The 19725-nt window shown below is 40.5% G+C and overlaps 2 protein-coding genes and 1 long non-coding RNA gene across 3 annotated transcripts; 1 reads left to right on the top strand and 2 right to left on the bottom strand.

The window, feature by feature from the left end:
- Nucleotides 1–2678: 2678 nt before the first annotated feature.
- Nucleotides 2679–8714, bottom strand: LOC306832394 (sterile alpha motif domain-containing protein 9-like). Its single transcript, XM_079357048.1, has 5 exons — nucleotides 8635–8714; nucleotides 7467–7531; nucleotides 6370–6429; nucleotides 5695–5759; nucleotides 2679–5606 (listed from the first exon to the last, which is right to left on the bottom strand). Exons 4-5 carry the CDS (start codon nucleotides 5716–5718, stop codon nucleotides 4794–4796), a joined length of 837 nt encoding a protein of 278 aa, XP_079213174.1. The 5' UTR covers nucleotides 5719–5759; nucleotides 6370–6429; nucleotides 7467–7531; nucleotides 8635–8714; the 3' UTR covers nucleotides 2679–4793.
- Nucleotides 8715–14235: 5521 nt separating this feature from the next.
- Nucleotides 14236–16125, top strand: LOC306832973 (uncharacterized protein; the record flags this gene model as incomplete). The annotated part of the gene is made up of 3 exons (XM_079357995.1): nucleotides 14236–14286; nucleotides 14317–14981; nucleotides 16036–16125. The coding sequence occupies exons 2-3, from the start codon at nucleotides 14532–14534 to the stop codon at nucleotides 16123–16125; spliced, it is 540 nt and encodes a 179-aa protein (XP_079214121.1). The 5' UTR covers nucleotides 14236–14286; nucleotides 14317–14531.
- A 2287-nt stretch (nucleotides 16126–18412) lies between these two features.
- LOC306833241 lies at nucleotides 18413–19056 on the bottom strand. Its single transcript, XR_013780323.1, has 3 exons — nucleotides 19014–19056; nucleotides 18706–18757; nucleotides 18413–18621 (listed from the first exon to the last, which is right to left on the bottom strand). It is a non-coding gene; the product is annotated as an uncharacterized lncRNA (long non-coding RNA).
- Between the last annotated feature and the right edge of the window lie 669 nt (nucleotides 19057–19725).

Raw genomic sequence — 19725 nt, 5'->3', positions numbered from 1 at the left:
CTAGTGTCGTGTTAATATCTTTATACTTGTGCCAGGGTTTAATGAAATCTGAGGCATCAGATTCTTGGACATCAAGAATGCTGCCCTCCCAGTATGTATGTTGACAAAATGGGTCAGGTTTGCAGGAACCTCCAGAGTAACTTTTTGAATTTATATAATCTTTCTGTAATTTCTTATCTCTGGCATGCATATTACATTTTGCTAGTTCAAAAGTCTCAACACTAATTTTAAAGTATTTTAATTTGTATTTGTATTTTATTTTGAGCAAAATCTGTTGCAACAGAATTTCTGCAACACTGGGATCCACACCATCCACCCATTCTTTAACATGTTGTTTACTCAAATCCTTGATGTCAGGAGGCAGATCCCCCTGAAATTAAAACGTGCTGTAACTTAATCCAATTATATCAAATTCCTCAACACATATGACATTTGTGTTAGGACAAATACACTTTAAAAAAAAAATTTGAACAGAATTTTGTTTTTACCTGAGGTTCATCTTGATCCCCCATGATGGTGTCACTTTCTTCTTCACAATCAGAGAAAACTAATGCCACAAAATAAATGAAAAAAATAATAATAAAGGAACTAAGTACTGTTTGCACATAAAACATAAAAATGACTACAGTTAAGTTTCACTTTAATACTTATTAAACATCCATGATATCTACCACACCTGTCATAAATCATGACCACTAAGAGAAAGCTCAAGTATGAGCAAAGTCAAGTTTAACAAATGTCCAAACATTCAATGGGTCAACATTTTGATTCTTTGCTTTCACTCTGTTTTATGTTTTTTACAATCTACAGAGCATTATTCGAACCGTCAGCTTTAAATGTACACATGATGTTATTGATGTGTAACGAGGGTTTAAACATTTGAGCGACTCGGTTTTGGACTGGAAAATGTTAATCAACTGTCAGCAAACTGCCGGACCTGGAACTGATGACCTAAAAACATTTTGACACAAATATAGTGTGTGATGTGTTTAAAGCATGCCTGACAGAAGCAACAGATCTATTCTACTAAGTGTTCTTGTTTTAATGCACTAATATTTGGTGAGAAGACGAGGATACAGGAAAGTCTTTTGTAAGGTTGAATAGTTGACAATTTAAATTCCTGTACTTTACATGATTTAAGAAAGACTGATACTAATGGAGAGGAGCTTTGATAGACAATGATCCTTGATCTATTTTTGGTATGTTGGTTTACTTTCTGTCACGTCTATTTTCTAACCTTAATGACCTGCAGCCATTGTGGAGTGATTTGAAAGTCTGTTGGTATTAACATTGAATTTGTGACTGAGCTGGCCCGCTCATCTAGTGAGCACCAACATGGAAAAGGAGGAGTCACAAGTTCACAACAAATGAATCTTCTGCTGTCATACTATCAACTAATGAAACACTGCCTGATGTACCCCAACTGTAACTGGCCTATTGGTGATGCTATGACAACAACTGAATACTGGCACATATATGTGTTCTGGCTACCAAACAAATCAAACTAAGATCAAGATTGAACAGAGATTATTAGAGAAGCTACAACTTGTTTTTTTAGAAAATCACCAGACTTGGGCGTCGCCTCAGCCAAAAGTTTCCTCCCTCACACTGGTTCACACACAAGATCTCCAAGGTATCCAAGCTACGCTCTACTTTCTTGTCAAGAGGCACTTTGCTTTCCCCACCACAGGGTAGGAAGCGTCGCAATCTACGATGTTTTGACCAAAGACTAAGAACGGTGCCATTGACCTCAGGAAAACTGAGTTCATAAATGCATCTATCAGAGATGTTAATCCTGCACCGTACCTCAATAAGGTCTTTCCAGGATTTGCTCTGTTCCTTTGATTCAATATTCAACTCATTTTAAGGAAATGCTCTCACAATGTCTGCTGTGTCAGTTAATCACAAATTCAGATTGAACATGATGAAATATTACATTCAACAGTAGGTAGAGGGGTAGAGTTTTCCTTATAATGAAGTTAGAAATAAAACAGGCTGGACTACGTGGTCATTCTCTTGTGTATTTAGGAGGCTCATTATATTTGATTTTTTGTTATTGGCAATATCTGAAAAGGAAATACACTCACACTTGCTTTGCTGTGGATCAGTTGGTAGAGCCGGTCATTTCTCGACCAGACGGTCGGAGTTTGATCATCAGCTCAGTGTTTTAAATCATGGACCTTTTCTAGACTTGATTTTTCTAAAGTACTAAAAAGAAGTAACTAAGAAATGGTCTCGATGTAGTGCCCCCTCTTCAAGCCGTGGCCTTGTACCCCATCATTAATATCATGTAATGACTATAATTTGGTCATGTGCCAAATATTTATTAACGAAACTGTTGCAAACACGAGCGCTGTTGATCCAGAAGGTGACCTCAGCTCATCTCTTCATTGTGTAGAAACGACGTCGTCTCATTAAACAAAAAGCTATCTATCATATATCAACATAACCCAAGAAAGCATTGTACCGCCCTCTGGTGTGTGACTCAGGTAATTACACCCAGAACTATGACACTAATCCGACATGAGAGCTAAACCTGTCAAATATTTACGTACTGAATGTGAATCTTTCTGCTCTGTGTAATGATCACAACAGTAACTTTGGCATGTCATAATAAAAACGCTGTGTGTTCTGTTTTACAATTATGTGACTGAACTTGATGAACCAATCGTTGAATATCAACCTGTTTATTTAAAAAACAAGTGCAGAGTTCAGAGAGAAAGTTCAGGATGTTAATTCATATATGTTCTGTAACATCATCACACAGGCAGACTTATGACCAGCATGGACACAAAGAGTCCAATCATCAACGATACAGGATGCAGTAACACAAATCAAACACCACAGGAGAAGTACAACATTGTTACAAGATATCTCAGTGCAAACAGTAAATATCTAATAAAAAACAGGAGTAAAGATACTACACACAACACTTCACACCCTTACATAGATCTTAAAGTAAACATTTGAACAGTGAAGTTACATTAGGCAGCTTTTTCATTAAATGCTCTTTAACAAAGCCTTGTTAAAGGCCTCACATGATAAAAGTTACATTGGTATAAACACAATCTGTCTGCTATGAATAATCAACAATACCGTACTTAGAATCAAAGATTGAAAAATATAAAATGAAAAGAAAAAGATCATTCAAATGTTATAAAAGGCTTCAAGTTAATGAATAGTGAATGAATATTGGTACACACAGGATCAACGATACATAGGTAACGTGCTACAAACGTTTGCATATCTCTCTCTTTGTTTTCCAAAAGTAAATATACAATACAAACAATTACTTGCAAATTTTGAGAAAAACGATTTCATCTCTGGGAACGAACGGGTTATTGTGCTTCATGTCGTAATGTGAAGAGACAACAGAGAAAACTAATATTTCAGTTTTAAAAAATGGGTTCATATTTACAAAGTCTTGTAGACGTTTCAATGCTAACAAAAGATGGAGTCTATGGAATTCTTTTCCAAAAATCAAAAACAAGGGTCTGTAAAACACAAGGATACACAATGATCAAAGAGAAAACCATTGTGGTACACACGGTTGCTTTTGTGCTTTTAGTTTATGTCGAGTGCTAAAGGTCCGTTCATCGAGAAACCAACAAAGAATGAAACTCTTGATCCCTGGGCATGCCTTCTAAGTTCACTTCTAAACACTGGTGAGACTTCTACCTTCAGATCGGAGACACAAGTGTCTGCCAGTATCAAGTTTCCCTTCACCCTACCAGTGACCCTGCGAAGGAGATCCTTCACCTTCTTCTCTTTCCAGATTTGACCATTTTCCCAAACAGAAGCAAACTGATCCTGCTCGACCTTGATGCACCGTTGGATTTCTCCGAAGTGTACCAGTTGTTGATAACCCTGCTTCCTCCCCAGGAAGAACAGCCACAGTTGTTGCTTTCCCCACCACAGGGTAGGAAGCGACGCATTCTACGATTTTTTGACCAAAGACTAAGTACGGTGCCATTGACCTCAGGAAAACTGAGTTCATAAATGCATCTCTCAGAGATGTTAATCCCGCACCGTACATCAATAAGGTCTTTCCAGGAGGAAAATGCATTTTCATTTTCACATAAACAAAGGATTTGCTCTGTTCCTTTGAGCTCCTGGTAGAATGACATAAAAGCCTCAACAAGGGGATCCATCTTCTCACTCACTGTTGACAAAAGTAAGAAAATGACGAGGAATCTTTGGTTTGGCAGAACATCTTTCCGGCACAAGAAAGAAACCACATCTCTAACAGATGCTCCCTTTTCCTTAAGCCACTGATCTATGTCTGAGGGTCTCTCATTCTCAATACCTCCATTGCAGAACACCCAGCTGGTTTCTCGAGTTAATTTTAACTTGCTAGCAATGTCCTCAACTCCTTCTGTGATTTTATACTTTACTGGCAAATGTACATTGACAGAACTCTGCTGTTCAAAGTACTGCTGTAGTCCCTGCTTGTCCGATTCTGGATCAAAGTCTAAAACAGCTGTGGGGTTGAGTTCAACAAGAAATTCCAATGAATCTAACTGGATTGGGTGTGATTTGTTAGTCACGATCACATAGCACTGAAAGTGTGACTTATCTAAAGACAGTGATCCACCAGTTATCATGTTACTTAATTGAGAGCCTTGAGTACTGCTTTTTATCACCTCAAGGTGCTTCTCTTCTGCTTGTTTTTGTTGTTGAGATAGTTGGGGCACCCGAGCGATGAACTGTTCATACTCTTTCTTAAATTTGGCAGTTTGGGTTTTTGGAAGGATATTTTTAGTGCTACCTGCGTCTCGGACATAGAGTTGTTTTTATTTTGTTTCAGGAGTGACTGTTTCAGTACCTTCTTTCTTGGCATTATTTTTGTCCATGTCTTTACAGAGCTCGGAGTGAGGAACAATGTCAACTTCTATGACACATTTGTCTGATGATGTCCCATATTTATTGTGAACTCTAACAAATCGAGGTGGTTTGATGCAATAATGAGCAATCAGTTTGTGTTGATCTAAAAAACAACGATCAATGGCCTTTCTAAGTTCCTCGTCATAAGCCTCTTTACCCTTTACAACAACTCCCACCACCTGGCCATGTTTGAACTCTTTCTGTCTGTCTTTATTGTCTCCTATTCCAAAATGGATGGTGCCATTGGTGCGGCTATTCATGCAGGCAGCTGCAAAGCAAATAACCTCATAAGTGAACTTGCTCATTTTACTTTCATCTGTTGTGTTGTAGAAACCTTTAAACTCGTGGCACGGTTCAATGAAGTCTAAAGCACCAGATTCTGTGACATCAAGAATGCTGTCCTGCCTGTATCTATGGGCATGATGGTAACTGTGAAATGGGTAAGGTTTGCAAGGACCTCCAGGGAAATTTGTAGAAGTTGTTGCTTCCTCTTTCTGTAATTTCACCACCTCATCTCTGGCATGAATGATGAGTTTTGCTGGTCCAAAAGTCACGTCCATAGTTTTTAAGTCTGTTGAATCTATAAGCAAAAGACTAGGTCCATTAATGTCCTCTTGAAACAGTATTTCTGCAACACTGTCACCCACACCATCCACCTTGAGAACCCATTCTTTAACATGCTGTTTACTCCAATCCTTGATGTCAGGAGGCAGATCTTCCCCCTGAAATTGAAGAAGTGCTGTTACTTCCCTCAAATTTAAATCAAATTCCTAAACACTTCATTTTCAATTAAATTAAACCTTTATTTACCTGAACTTTGTCTTGATCCCCCATAATGGTGTTGCTTTCTTCTTCACAATCAGAGAAAACTAATGCTACAAAATAATTCAAAAGAGCAATTACAAAAAAGTTCTCAATGCTATAAAAGTACAAAATCCTTAGTAACTGCCACACTTCTCCCAAATCTCGACCACTAATGCAGCAGGAGTGTAAATATTAACAAACAAAACACTTGGGTTCACAATACAGTATGCCATCATGAAATTAAATTTTTAAAGACGTTTTGCCTGGCATCTTCAAGAAAGTATGACATTTATCAGAAGACTCCTGGAGATATGACGAGATGTAATATAATCCCACAATGTAGAACTGCAGGTTTCAGGCTAAAAGCTTTACTGCAGATACCTGGAGATATAACGTTACAGTGCAGTACTACAGGCACCGATCCAAAACGTTGGATCGTTGATTCTCTATAAATCTCAGTTGTGTTGTTTAAACAGAGCAGCTGTTTGTGGTTAAATAAAGGATAACACATTAAACTGGCCACACCTCAAATACTCCCTGTCCTATACACGCCATTTACATTTTTTTCATAAAAATGTGCCATTCAAATTTGATACATCAATAGTCTAAAATTAAAATAAGAGATCTCTTTATTGATCTTTGTTTTATTAAAACATTAAAATAAATTGATTCTTGCCTTACCTGAATTTGTCCAGATCCATGATAGACGTCACAGTTCTCACAAAATGCTGACCATCAGTGCTGCAAGAGAAAGTCAATTAAATGACCAAATATAATTAATGTAAGATAAACTGTATAACTTTGTCTAACCAAACTGTCTGTAGCTTTGTCCATCTAAAATGCAGCAAATTGCAATGAAACTGTTGACCAGGGCAACTATTTGGCTGTAAAAAAAGAGTTTACTATGTAACAAATGTTTTTTTTCCTTTTAGACTCTTTGAGATAGTAACCAGTGTTTGTTGGTGGGCGGAGCTTAAATGGAGGCAAAACAATCATCCAGATACATTATCTAACGCTAGATAGCCGGATGTTTTGGCTTCTATTTTTTTCAACATTGCCAGAAAAAAATACAAGTCTCTCTGAATATATGATGTGACTTTCTCTCCAGGTCTGATGTTGTTAAAAAGTTAATAGTAACAACAGAAGCAGACTGGCTGACCTGTGTGCTCTCACTCAGCAGATGGATGATCTGACAGGATTGCTAAAAAATCAGTGTGTGTATAGTAGACGAACTGAGGGTGTTAAAGTCCTCAGATCCTTAGATGTGTACAACTATTTTGTGAATTGCCATAAACAGGACTTTAAACACAATGATTTGACTAACAACTTTTTGTCATATCATCCGAAGTTCTGCCCAGCCAGCAGCAAAGTCACACGACCACCATGTACAAGGCTTGCATCAGTTTTTGTCAATAAAACAAAGAAGTACATCTTGATGATGAACTGCCCTTGCATTGCTGGGTATGGATAGTAAACAGAATTTAATTGAAAGTGGTTGTCGACCTAACTACATAACTGATGACCATTAGCCACACTTGTTATGTTAGCTATGTTATCAGGTAAGCAACATGTTACATGTGGTTGATGAGCAGTGGTGTCTGGTCAAATTTCAGTTTCAAGACATCATTTACTCCTTTTTATTCTGTTAAACCAACAACACAATAAGACATTTTATGACTCCTACGTCACCTGCTTCTTTTTGCCTCCAGCTAATACCGCAGAGTTTTGGAATGTGAATGTGATTAATAGTTAACTGATGTTATTAAACTGGTATTTACCTGATTTTTGTCTTGATCCCCGATGATGGTGTCACTTTCTTCTTCACAATCAGAGAAAACTAATGCTACAAAAATAAATAAAAATAGAAATTAATAAAGGAACTAAGTACTGTTTCAAACCGTGAAATTGTGTCGGCTTCATATCTACACATGAAGTTTTTTATGTTTAATGAGGATTTCAACATTTGAAGACCTAAAAATGTTAATCAACTGTCAGCAAATTGCCGGACCTGGAACTGATGACCAAACAAACATTTTAACACAAATGTAATGTGTGATGTATTTAAAGCATGCCTGACAGAAGCAACAGATCTATTCTACTAAGTGTTCTTGTTTTAATGCACTAATATTTGGTGAGAAGACGAGGATACAGGAAAGTCTTTTGTAAGGTTGAATAGTTGACAATTTAAATTCCTGTACTTTACATGATTTAAGAAAGACTGATACTAATGGAGAGGAGCTTTGATAGACAATGATCCTTGATCTATTTTTGGTATGTTTACTTTCTGTCACGTCTATTTTCTAACCTTAATGACCTGCAGCCATTGTGGAGTGATTTGAAAGTCTGTTGGTATTAACATTGAATTTGTGACTGAGCTGGCCCGCTCATCTAGTGAGCACCAACATGGAAAAGGAGGAGTCACAAGTTCACAACAAATGAATCTTCTGCTGTCATACTATCAACTAATGAAACACTGCCTGATGTACCCCAACTGTAACTGGCCTATTGGTGATGCTATGACAACAACTGAATACTGGCACATATATGTGTTCTGGCTACCAAACAAATCAAACTAAGATCAAGATTGAACAGAGATTATTAGAGAAGCAACAACTAGTTTACAGTTAACAAAAACTGAATGCTTCACTTCCCCCCAACACACACAAATACAACAAGTAGGTTTTAAGTTATAAGTTGAATTAATTAATCATAAAAATGAAAAAAATGATATATAATATACGTTTTAAAATAAACCTCATACATGTCTTAGATAAAACAGAAAAGTCAGACATCAACCAAGCTGGGTTACTCGTGTCCCTAAGTATTTCTCTTTTTTCATTATTTAGATGTTTACCTCCCTATCCAAGTTTTCTTTTATTTATTTTTTTAGCAATTGTCAAATATAAGAAAAAGTTGGCCTTCTTAAGAATTCAAAAAATGACTTACCTATGTTAAAGTTTCTTGTCAGATTGCTTTTGATGTCTTGTGTGAGCGCTTTGAATTGCCTTGTTTGCTATGACTATGACTTCTGTCCTTATAAAGGCGATCACTTCTAAAGAAACGAAACTATTTGAGTCAGGTGCACACCCTCCAACAGGGTGGAGTACCTTCATGTGCCAGGTATAGAAAACAAAGGATAAAGGTTGGCATTAGATACACCTCAAAGACTTCCTGTGAGCCGAACCCTACGTACCTGAATCTTGTTTAACCTGAAACGTAACTGAAACTATTCAACAAAACAATATGAGGAGATGTCACGTCATTTAATGACGCCAACGAACATAACACTAACTTCCTTATCTATGTCAGGTGTAGAAACATTTGTAACCTGCTGAACATAAAATAAAGTTCTCCCATGTTTGACTTCTGTTTAAATTCACAAACGACTGCTTTCTTTGCAGTACAGATGAATTCACCGATAGCAGGCCTTTGATTGATCCCCTCGTGGTTTTTCTGACATTCGTTGTCATGATGAGAGAAAGTCTTGTTTTAATTGTTAACAAGTACAACACTTTCTGGGCCCCTGATACTGTATAGAGCAGGGGTCGGCAAATAAGTTTGGCTTCAGGCCAAATGTTTTCTGACCAACTCAATGAGGGGCCAAAATGACATCTGTACCTGTCTTTCCTACTAAAAGAACCTTTTTCCCCTCATTAATACTATTTCATCTCGCACAACAATGTACTTTAATAAAGTTATTCATTTAAAATCAATGAATTAGCTACAGGCTGTTATTACTGTGTTACTGCTTTGGATCCATACTGTGTCTGCTTTATGAAACAGACAGTAACCTGGCCATAATAAGGCTGCTGTCTTTAATCACTTCATCACACAACCTGTTCTCGCGTGACGTCCTGATCCTTGTTTTTATGCTGAGACAATGTTGTGTGAGACAGAGATCGCTAGCTCAAAGGAAAAAATGTTACTGTCAAAATCAAAAAAAATAAAAAAGTTGATGGTGAAGGTAGGACGTAAGAAGAGTGGAAAGAAAAGTGTGCATTCATCCTTACTTGAGTTTATAAATTCAAAGCCAGTCTCTCATCTGCAATGAGGTTGTTGCAGTTTGCAAGGAATAAGACCCGAAGGCACCATGAAACGAAGCATGGCGACTTCAGAGAAGTTTATCCATTCCAGAAAGAGGCACGGAAGTAGAAACTTAGCGCACTAACAGCTGGATTTGCGCACAGCAGCAGGGTCCCGGTTCAAAGACTCACAGTGCAGCAAAAAGTGACAAATGCGTTCCTTAAAGCAGCACAGGTTCTCACCCGGCACAACAAACCATTCACTGATGCAGAAGTTTTTAAAGAAGTAATGGTGGCTGTTTTGGAGGAGCTGGCTGATAGATCGATGGATGGCGGGCCAGGCATTATTGGCGGTGGCCACTAGTTACCAACCACTGGTATATAGTATGTTTAAAAAACTCAACTGAACTTGAAGGCCGGATAGACTGAAGTGAGGTTTTAACACAGAAATGACTATAATCAACTTTGAGGGAGAACTATTCACGAGGACGTTTCCTGAGAAACATATAAATACACATGAAATAAACATCTATGTAGGTGCAGTAGTTGTTTCCTTACAGATAATTTGAGGCTTAGATTTTAGAATAAGTCGTGTCTTCTTGTGATTGAATGGCTGAACACCACAGATTCCAGGAGCTGCTATGATGTCCATTAAACAACTGTAATAGACTTTATTTTCTTTTTTTCTTCACTGTTATGACTTTTTATCAGTTTCAATGGGCCTTATGCAAACCTTCAAGACCACAGTGGTTAAAGAAACAAGTCTTGTGTGAGCACTTTGAATTGCCTTGTTATTGAATTTCTAAAATTGCCTTGACTTTCTTTGTTAGGCTGTTTGCAGACAACAAGAAAATCAATTCTGCCACGACGACAAGATGACTTCTGTCCTTAGAAAGGCGATCACTTCTAAAGAAACAAAACTATTTGTGTCAGGTGCACACCCTCCAACAGGGTGGAGTACCTTCATGTGCCAGGTATAGAAAACAAAGGGTTTTTTTTTTCGCTATTATTAATTTAAATGAAGTTGGAAGATGAAAATAAAGTAAGAGTTTAAAAAAAACAACCTCCTACTTTCTTTTACTTGGAAGTTAATGTTTTAATATAACTGACAAATTGTTTGACTTTGTAACTGACTTTATTTTCTTTTTTTCTTCACTGTTATGACTTTTTATCAGTTTCAATGGGCCTTATGCAAACCTTCAAGACCACAGTGGTTAAAGAAACAAGTGCTAACAGATCAGATCATGTCACAGAATAGAAGTCAGCTATCGAGGGTTAGTCGAGGATAAAAGTTGAAATAATTACCTGTATCCAGTTTATCCTGAAATGGAACTGAAACTATTCAACACAACAAGGTGTGGACATGAATGTTATTTCACGATGCCAACAAGCATAGTGTGACTTCCTTGTCCATGTCAAGAGTAGAAGTATTTGTACCCGAGGAACATAACACAAAAACAAGTTCTCCCATGTTTGACTTCTGTTTACCTTTAAATCACACATTTTCATAGTGCAGATGAATTCACCGATAGCAGGCATTTGATTGATCGCCTTTTGTTTTTTGAGACGCAGCCGTTTATGTGACATGCGTTTTCTTGAGAGACACGAGGGGAAGTCATGTTTGTACTGTTCACAAATACAACACTTTAATGTTTAAAGATCTCAACTGAACTTGAAGGAGAGAGGTTTTAGCACAAGAACTGAAACAGGAAGTCAACATGTTTCTGTGGTGGTGCTTACAGCTAATGGGCCAATAGAAATAAAGGGTTTCTGATTACTTTAATCGTATCTAATGAACATTGTTTCCTCTGAAATAAATAAAATAAAGGCCTCTTATTCTGAAGTTTTACTTTCCCTCATAACAGGCCTATTTATGTACTTGAATGCACTTTTACGAATATCAAGGAAAAGTGAAAAATGAGATAAACTCATCATAGAGACATGTCTCAGAAAAAGGACTGCATCATCACAGCTTCTCATAAAGTGCGACAGCCATGATGATCACTTTTCATCAAAACGTGACATCGTGTGACATTTTGAGTCACATACTTTTCTTTCATAAAACAATAAATGTAAGCAGGTATAATGGAGTAAATCTAACATTTAGAGCATTTAAAAGCTGCTCAATAAAACTAACTAACTGATCAAGGCAGCACAAACTTAGCTGCTGCATGATAAAGAAAACATTTCCATCTGTGGATTGTGAAGGCCTTAAGATGAATGAAATGGCTGTTTCTGGTTTGGGAAAAAAGCATCCCACTCTGTGGTTAAAGGAAGTTTTCTGTATTATTGTCAGACATTTACAAGAAGTATCCGAGCCTGTACTTTGGAAAAACATCTTTTTTAATGGACATGATAAAACATGTTTACCCTCCGGGGTTACTTCTCAGGCGTTACGGACTGATTCCAAAATATTTTTTTTGTAATCCAACTTTTTATTTTAATTCGACATTCAACAAACAAAATGGACAGCATTGTTGATGTACATCAGTACGCCCAAAGTCCCAACTGAGGATGTAGTTGGAACCAAAACAACAGTTCAATGACTAAAGAATACACAGTACAACATCTCTATTATTACCATCCACCAATGGTACTACGCGTTCAAACAAAAAAAGTGGCCCCATAACCTGTGGAAAGTCTCCCCTTCATTATTGAGTCTTGCTAAAACGTGTTCATCAGACACAATTTCTGACATAAGTTCCATCCATTGCTTAAATTGTGGGGGTGACGTACGTACTTTTCCATAACCTGTAGCAGTTTCATCCCCAACGTTTATCACAACAAGTCAATTCAGTTTGATCCTCTCACAGGCAGATCCTTGATGACTTAGGTATCGTCATATCCAACCCCCTTACCCAAGTGTTCCTTGACTTTGTCCCAAAATGGATTGACAAGTTTGCATTCCCAAATTCCATGCAAACATGATCTGATTCCAAAAATGTTTGAGAAAAAGGGCTGAAGCTACAAACTCTGATATTCTTCTTTGACTGACTGAAATGTATTCTGCACACTTCCACTGGTGAAACGTGGCACCTGCTGAGCGTCTGTTGGTCATTTCAATACAACGTGGTAGCTGTCTGTGCTTCCATCTGGGAACAAGAACAAAACGGTGAAAGATCAGTGAAACTCCCAAAGCTCGGCCACTCAGGAAATATAAGGTTGACAGTTTTTACCCCTTATAGTGCTGAGGATGAAGCTCGTTTCCTCCTTAAAGTTCTGAACCATCTGAGGAGAATGAATGGATGAATGTTGACATCTTATTTGCATTTCCAAATCATCATCATCGTCATCATTAAACCGAAGTTATCCGTCCAACCAGCCTTCCACAGGTTCTGTTTTAAGCTTGCTAATCAACGCTGGAAGGACAGGTGGAATTTGTTCCACCTGAGAGTCTGTCTCTTTTCTCCCCAAATGTTTTGTTTATTTTGAAATATATTTTTGGGCCTTTTTTTTTTTTTTTTTTCTTCCTTCGAGCCTTTATGTCAAGTTACCTCGTCGGACACTAGCACGTGAATGCCGGAGGGGTTTTGTCTGTAGATGTGTGTGATTTGCTGTGGAGTGATGCTGTACAGCATGGCGATCTTTTCAGACAGGTCCAGCAGTGTGAGCTCCTCCAGGTACAGAGCGTGGTAGACTGCAGAGAGGAGAGAGAGAGAGGAAACTTAAGGACACAAGTCAATGGGACTCCACGTGTCACTTTGAATTTTATTGATATTCTCTTGTAAAGACAAATATTGTCACAGCTACAGTTAATTTGTCTCCAGAACATTTTTCAGAAACTCTCAAAGACACGATCACCCGTTTGAAATATTAGAAATGATAATAAAGTGTGTTCAAATAGACCGATACAAGTCGGTGCAATAAATGTGATCAGATCTTTTTGTGTTAAAAGTTCAGATTTAATTAGAGGCAGGGTTGGTCAGTTTTAAAAACTCTTATGAATTTGAAAGTAGCATTCCCCCCATGCTCCATCTGCACCCCTCCCCTCTGTTCAGGTTCACTCAGAGCACATCACAGTTTCTTTTTTATGCCGTGGAGGGGGTCTGGAGGAGGGACTCCGGACCTTCAGGCATACAAGGCTGAACAAACACAGGGGAAAGATCTGGGGGACGGCCAGGAGGCCGAGCAGACTCAGAGTAGAGTTCTGGGGGTTGACCAGGAGGCCGAGCAGACACGGGAGAGAGCTCTGGGGGACTGCCGGGAGGCCGAACAGACTCAGAGTAGAGTTCTGGGGGTTGACCAGGAGGCCGAGCAGACACGGGAGAGAGCTCTGGGGGCGGCCCGGAGGCCGAGCAGGAACGGGAGAGAGTTCAGGTGGGCGGCCCGGAGGCCGAGCAGGAACGGGAGAGAGTTCAGGTGGGCGGCCCGGAGGCCGAGCAGGCACGGGAGAGAGTTCAGGTGAGCGGCCCGGAGGCCGAGCAGGCACGGGAGAGAGTTCAGATGGGCAGCCAGGTGGCCGACCAGACCTGGCAGACAGTTCAGGTATTGACCTGGCCACCGAGGAAATGTCGTCGGACGTTGACCAGACCGCCGAGGGAAGGTCAGGCATCGGCCGGATGACAGAGGGAACATAGTCGGGCGTCAGGCGGACTGCCGAGGGAAGCTCAGGCGTCAGCCGGACCGCAGAGGAGACGTCGTCGGGTGTCGGCCGGACCGCAGAGGAGACGTCGTCGGGTGTCGGCCGGACCACAGAGGAGACGTCGTCGGGTGTCGGCCGGACCGCAGAGGGAACATAGTCGGGCGTCGGCCGGACCAGCGAGGAGACGTCGTCGGGCGTCGGCCGGACCAGCGAGGACTCGTTGTCGGGTGTCGGCCCGTATGCCGAGGGAACCTCAACATGATGACGACGGCGTTCAGCAGGCAGGGGAACAGGAAGTTGACAACGCTCTGCCGAAGCTGGTGGCAGACGGCGTTCAGCGGGCACGGGGACAGGAAGCTGACAACGCTCTGCGGAAGCTGTTGGCAGACGGCGTTCAGCGGGCACGGGGACAGGAAGCTGACAACGCTCTGCCGAAGCTGGTGGCAGACGGCGTTCAGCAGGCACGGGGACAGGAAGCTGACAACGCTCTGCGGAAGCTGTTGGCAGACGGCGTTCAGCGGGCACGGGGACAGGAAGCTGACAACGCTCTGCGGAAGCTGGTGGCAGACGGCGTTCAGCAGGCACGGGGACAGGAAGCTGACAACGCTCTGCCGAAGCTGGTGGCAGACGGCGTTCAGCTGGAACGGGAACAGGAAGCAGACGGCGCTCTGCCGGAACGGGAACAGGAAGCAGACGGCGCTCCGCAGGCACGGGGACAGGAAACGGACAGCGCTCTGCTGGAACTGGTGGCAGACGGCGTTCTGCAGGAACAGGAAGCAGACAGCACTCTGCCGGAACAGGTACAGGAAGCAGAGGCTCTGAGGCACCATGAGGCCGAAGCCTGGACTGAGGTTTAGGCTGCTGTGGGTCTGGGAAGCACAAGGGCAGAATCACTGGAATGCTGGGCAACCGGGAACCATGGCGTCCACTTCTCCTCTTCTGGCCCCCACGAGTGCCAGTAAAAATGGCCAGGCAGGTGCCATCAAATGGAGAACGCTCAGACTCAAAAGTGCTCCGTATCGAGAGCAACATGTTTTGAAAATAACGAATTTTTGAAAAACAGTCCATGGAATCTAAATCTTCCGCTGGGTCCATGATTGGTTGGTTCATTCTGTCACGGGTTAGCAGGTAGGAAACAGGGAGGAGGACCCAATTGCAGAAAATAATAATTTATTTTAACAAAAAGGCAAAAACAAAAACTTACTGAGAAAAAACAAAATCCAAAAAACCACGACGGAGAAAACACAGGGAGCAGGGAGAAGCAACACATTCCAAGAACACGAGACAATGACATGACAATACAATGAACCAACAAGAAACTGAGGCAGACACAGAAACTAAACAGACAAGGGGTAATCAGACACAGGTGAGACTAACGAGACAGGTGAGGAACATCAGGGTAATCACTAAGGCGGGAAACACAAGGAACAAAGAACACAAGACCAGAACACTGAGGACACGTACAAAGTAAAACCCAACACTGACACCACCACCAAAACCAGATATACAAAATAAAACAGGAAACACTAAAGACTAGACTTAAAACACAAGACAGGAAATAAACTAACAGGCAACATAGGAGGACACAAGGACACAGGGAAACACACTAGGGACTAAAGTAAAACACACTAGGAACATAGATACACAGAACACAAGGGAAATAATGAAAACTAAAACAGGATTAAATACAGAACAAAACCAAACCATGACACCAGTCTCTCATCTGCAATGAGGTTGTTGCAGTTTGCAAGGAATAAGACCCGAAGGCACCATGAAACGAAGCATGGCGACTTCAGAGAAGTTTATCCATTCCAGAAAGAGGCACGGAAGTAGAAACTTAGCGCACTAACAGCTGGATTTGCGCACAGCAGCAGGGTCCCGGTTCAAAGACTCACAGTGCAGCAAAAAGTGACAAATGCGTTCCTTAAAGCAGCACAGGTTCTCACCCGGCACAACAAACCATTCACTGATGCAGAAGGTTTTAAAGAAGTAATGGTGGCTGTTTTGGAGGAGCTGGCTGATCGATGGATGGATGGCGGGCCAGGCATTATTGGCGGTGGCCACTAGTTACCAACCACTGGTATATAGTATGTTTAAAAAACTCAACTGAACTTGAAGGCCGGATAGACTGAAGTGAGGTTTTAACACAGAAATGACTATAATCAACTTTGAGGGAGAACTATTCACGAGGACGTTTCCTGAGAAACATATAAATACACATGAAATAAACATCTATGTAGGTGCAGTAGTTGTTTCCTTACAGATAATTTGAGGCTTAGATTTTAGAATAAGTCGTGTCTTCTTGTGATTGAATGGCTGAACACCACAGATTCCAGGAGCTGCTATGATGTCCATTAAACAACTGTAATAGACTTTATTTTCTTTTTTTCTTCACTGTTATGACTTTTTATCAGTTTCAATGGGCCTTATGCAAACCTTCAAGACCACAGTGGTTAAAGAAACAAGTGCTAACAGATCAGATCATGTCACAGAATAGAAGTCAGCTATCGAGGGTTAGTCGAGGATAAAAGTTGAAATAATTACCTGTATCCAGTTTATCCTGAAATGGAACTGAAACTATTCAACACAACAAGGTGTGGACATGAATGTTATTTCACGATGCCAACAAGCATAGCGTGACTTCCTTGTCCATGTCAAGAGTAGAAGTATTTGTACCCGAGGAACATAACACAAAAACAAGTTCTCCCATGTTTGACTTCTGTTTACCTTTAAATCACACATTTTCACAGTGCAGATGAATTCACCGATAGCAGGCATTCGATTGATCGCCTTTTGTTTTTTGAGACGCAGCCGTTTATGTGACATGCGTTTTCTTGAGAGACACGAGGGGAAGTCATGTTTGTACTGTTCACAAATACAACACTTTAATGTTTAAAGATCTCAACTGAACTTGAAGGAGAGAGGTTTTAGCACAAGAACTGAAACAGGAAGTCAACATGTTTCTGTGGTGGTGCTTACAGCTAATGGGCCAATAGAAATAAAGGGTTTCTGATTACTTTAATCTTATCTAATGAACATTGTTTCCTCTGAAATAAATAAAATAAAGGCCTCTTATTCTGAAGTTTTACTTTCCCTCATAACAGGCCTATTTATGTACTTGAATGCACTTTTACGAATATCAAGGAAAAGTGAAAAATGAGATAAACTCATCATAGAGACATGTCTCAGAAAAAGGACTGCATCATCACAGCTTCTCATAAAGTGCGACAGCCATGATGATCACTTTTCATCAAAACGTGACATCGTGTGACATTTTGAGTCACATACTTTTCTTTCATAAAACAATAAATGTAAGCAGGTATAAAGGAGTAAATCTAACATTTAGAGCATTTAAAAGCTGCTCAATAAAACTAACTAACTGATCAAGGCAGCACAAACTTAGCTGCTGCATGATAAAGAAAACATTTCCATCTGTGGATTGTGAAGGCCTGAAGATGAATGAAATGGCTGTTTCTGGTTTGGGAAAAAAGCATCCCACTCTGTGGTTAAAGGAAGTTTTCTGTATTATTGTCAGACATTTACAAGAAGTATCCGAGCCTGTACTTTGGAAAAACATCTTTTTTAATGGACATGATAAAACATGTTTACCCTCCGGGGTTACTTCTCAGGCGTTACGGACTGATTCCAAAATATTTTTTTGTAATCCAACTTTTTATTTTAATTCGACATTCAACAAACAAAATGGACAGCATTGTTGTTGTACATCAGTACGCCCAAAGTCCCAACTGAGGACGTAGTTGGAACCAAAACAACAGTTCAATGACTAAAGAATACACAGTACAACATCTCTATTATTACCATCCACCAATGGTGCTACGCGTTCAAACAAAAAAGTGGCCCCATAACCTGTGGAAAGTCTCCCCTTCATTATTGAGTCTTGCTAAAACGTGTTCATCAGACACAATTTCTGACATAAGTTCCATCCATTGCTTAAATTGTGGGGGTGACGTACGTACTTTTCCATAACCTGTAGCAGTTTCATCCCCAACGTTTATCACAACAAGTCAATTCAGTTTGATCCTCTCACAGGCAGATCCTTGATGACTTAGGTATCGTCATATCCAACCCCCTTACCCAAGTGTTCCTTGACATTGTCCCAAAATGGATTGACAAGTTTGCATTCCCAAATTCCATGCAAACATGATCTGATTCCAAAAATGTTTGAGAAAAAGGGCTGAAGCTACAAACTCTGATATTCTTCTTTGACTGACTGAAATGTATTCTGCACACTTCCACTGGTGAAACGTGGCACCTGCTGAGCGTCTGTTGGTCATTTCAATACAACGTGGTAGCCGTCTGTGCTTCCATCTGGGAACGAGAACAAAACGGTGAAAGATCAGTGAAACTCCCAAAGCTCGGCCACTCAGGAAATATAAGGTTGACAGTTTTTACCCCTTATAGTGCTGAGGATGAAGCTCGTTTCCTCCTTAAAGTTCTGAACCATCTGAGGAGAATGAATGGATGAATGTTGACATCTTATTTGCATTTCCAAATCATCATCATCGTCATCATTAAACCGAAGTTATCCGTCCAACCAGCCTTCCACAGGTTCTGTTTTAAGCTTGCTAATCAACGCTGGAAGGACAGGTGGAATTTGTTCCGCCTGAGAGTCTGTCTCTTTTCTCCCCAAATGTTTTGTTTATTTCTAAATATATTTTTGGGCCTTTTTTTTTTTCCTTCGAGCCTTTATGTCAAGTTACCTCGTCGGACACTAGCACGTGAATGCCGGAGGGGTTTTGTCTGTAGATGTGTGTGATTTGTTGTGGAGTGATGCTGTACAGCATGGCGATCTTTCAGACAGGTCCAGCAGTGTGAGCTCCTCCAGGTACAGAGCGTGGTAGACTGCAGAGAAGAGAGAGAGAGGAAACTTAAGGACACAAGTCAATGTGACTCCACGTGTCACTTTGAATTTTATTGATATTCTCTTGTAAAGACAAATATTGTCACAGCTACAGTTAATTTGTCTCCAGAACATTTTTCAGAAACTCTCAAAGACACGATCACCCGTTTGAAATATTAGAAATGTTAATAAAGTGTGTTCAAATAGACCGATACAAGTCGGTGCAATAAATGTGATCAGATCTTTTTGTGTTAAAAGTTCAGATTTAATTAAAGGCAGGGTTGGTCAGTTTTAAAAACTCTTATGAATTTGAAAGTAGCATTCCCCCCATGCTCCATCTGCACCCCTCCCCTCTGTTCAGGTTCACTCAGAGCACATCACAGTTTCTTTTTTATGCCGTGGAGGGGGTCTGGAGGAGGGACTCCGGACCTTCAGGCATACAAGGCCGAACAAACACAGGGGAAAGATCTGGGGGACGGCCAGGAGGCCGAGCAGGCACGGGAGATGCTCTGGGGGACGGCCGGGAGGCCGAACAGACTCAGAGTAGAGTTCTGGGGGTTGACCAGGAGGCC

Source organism: Symphodus melops (genome assembly GCF_947650265.1).
Source record: "Symphodus melops genome assembly, chromosome: 12".
In the NCBI taxonomy this organism is placed as follows: domain Eukaryota; kingdom Metazoa; phylum Chordata; class Actinopteri; order Labriformes; family Labridae; genus Symphodus; species Symphodus melops.
This window is presented reverse-complemented; position numbering and strand designations above follow the sequence as displayed.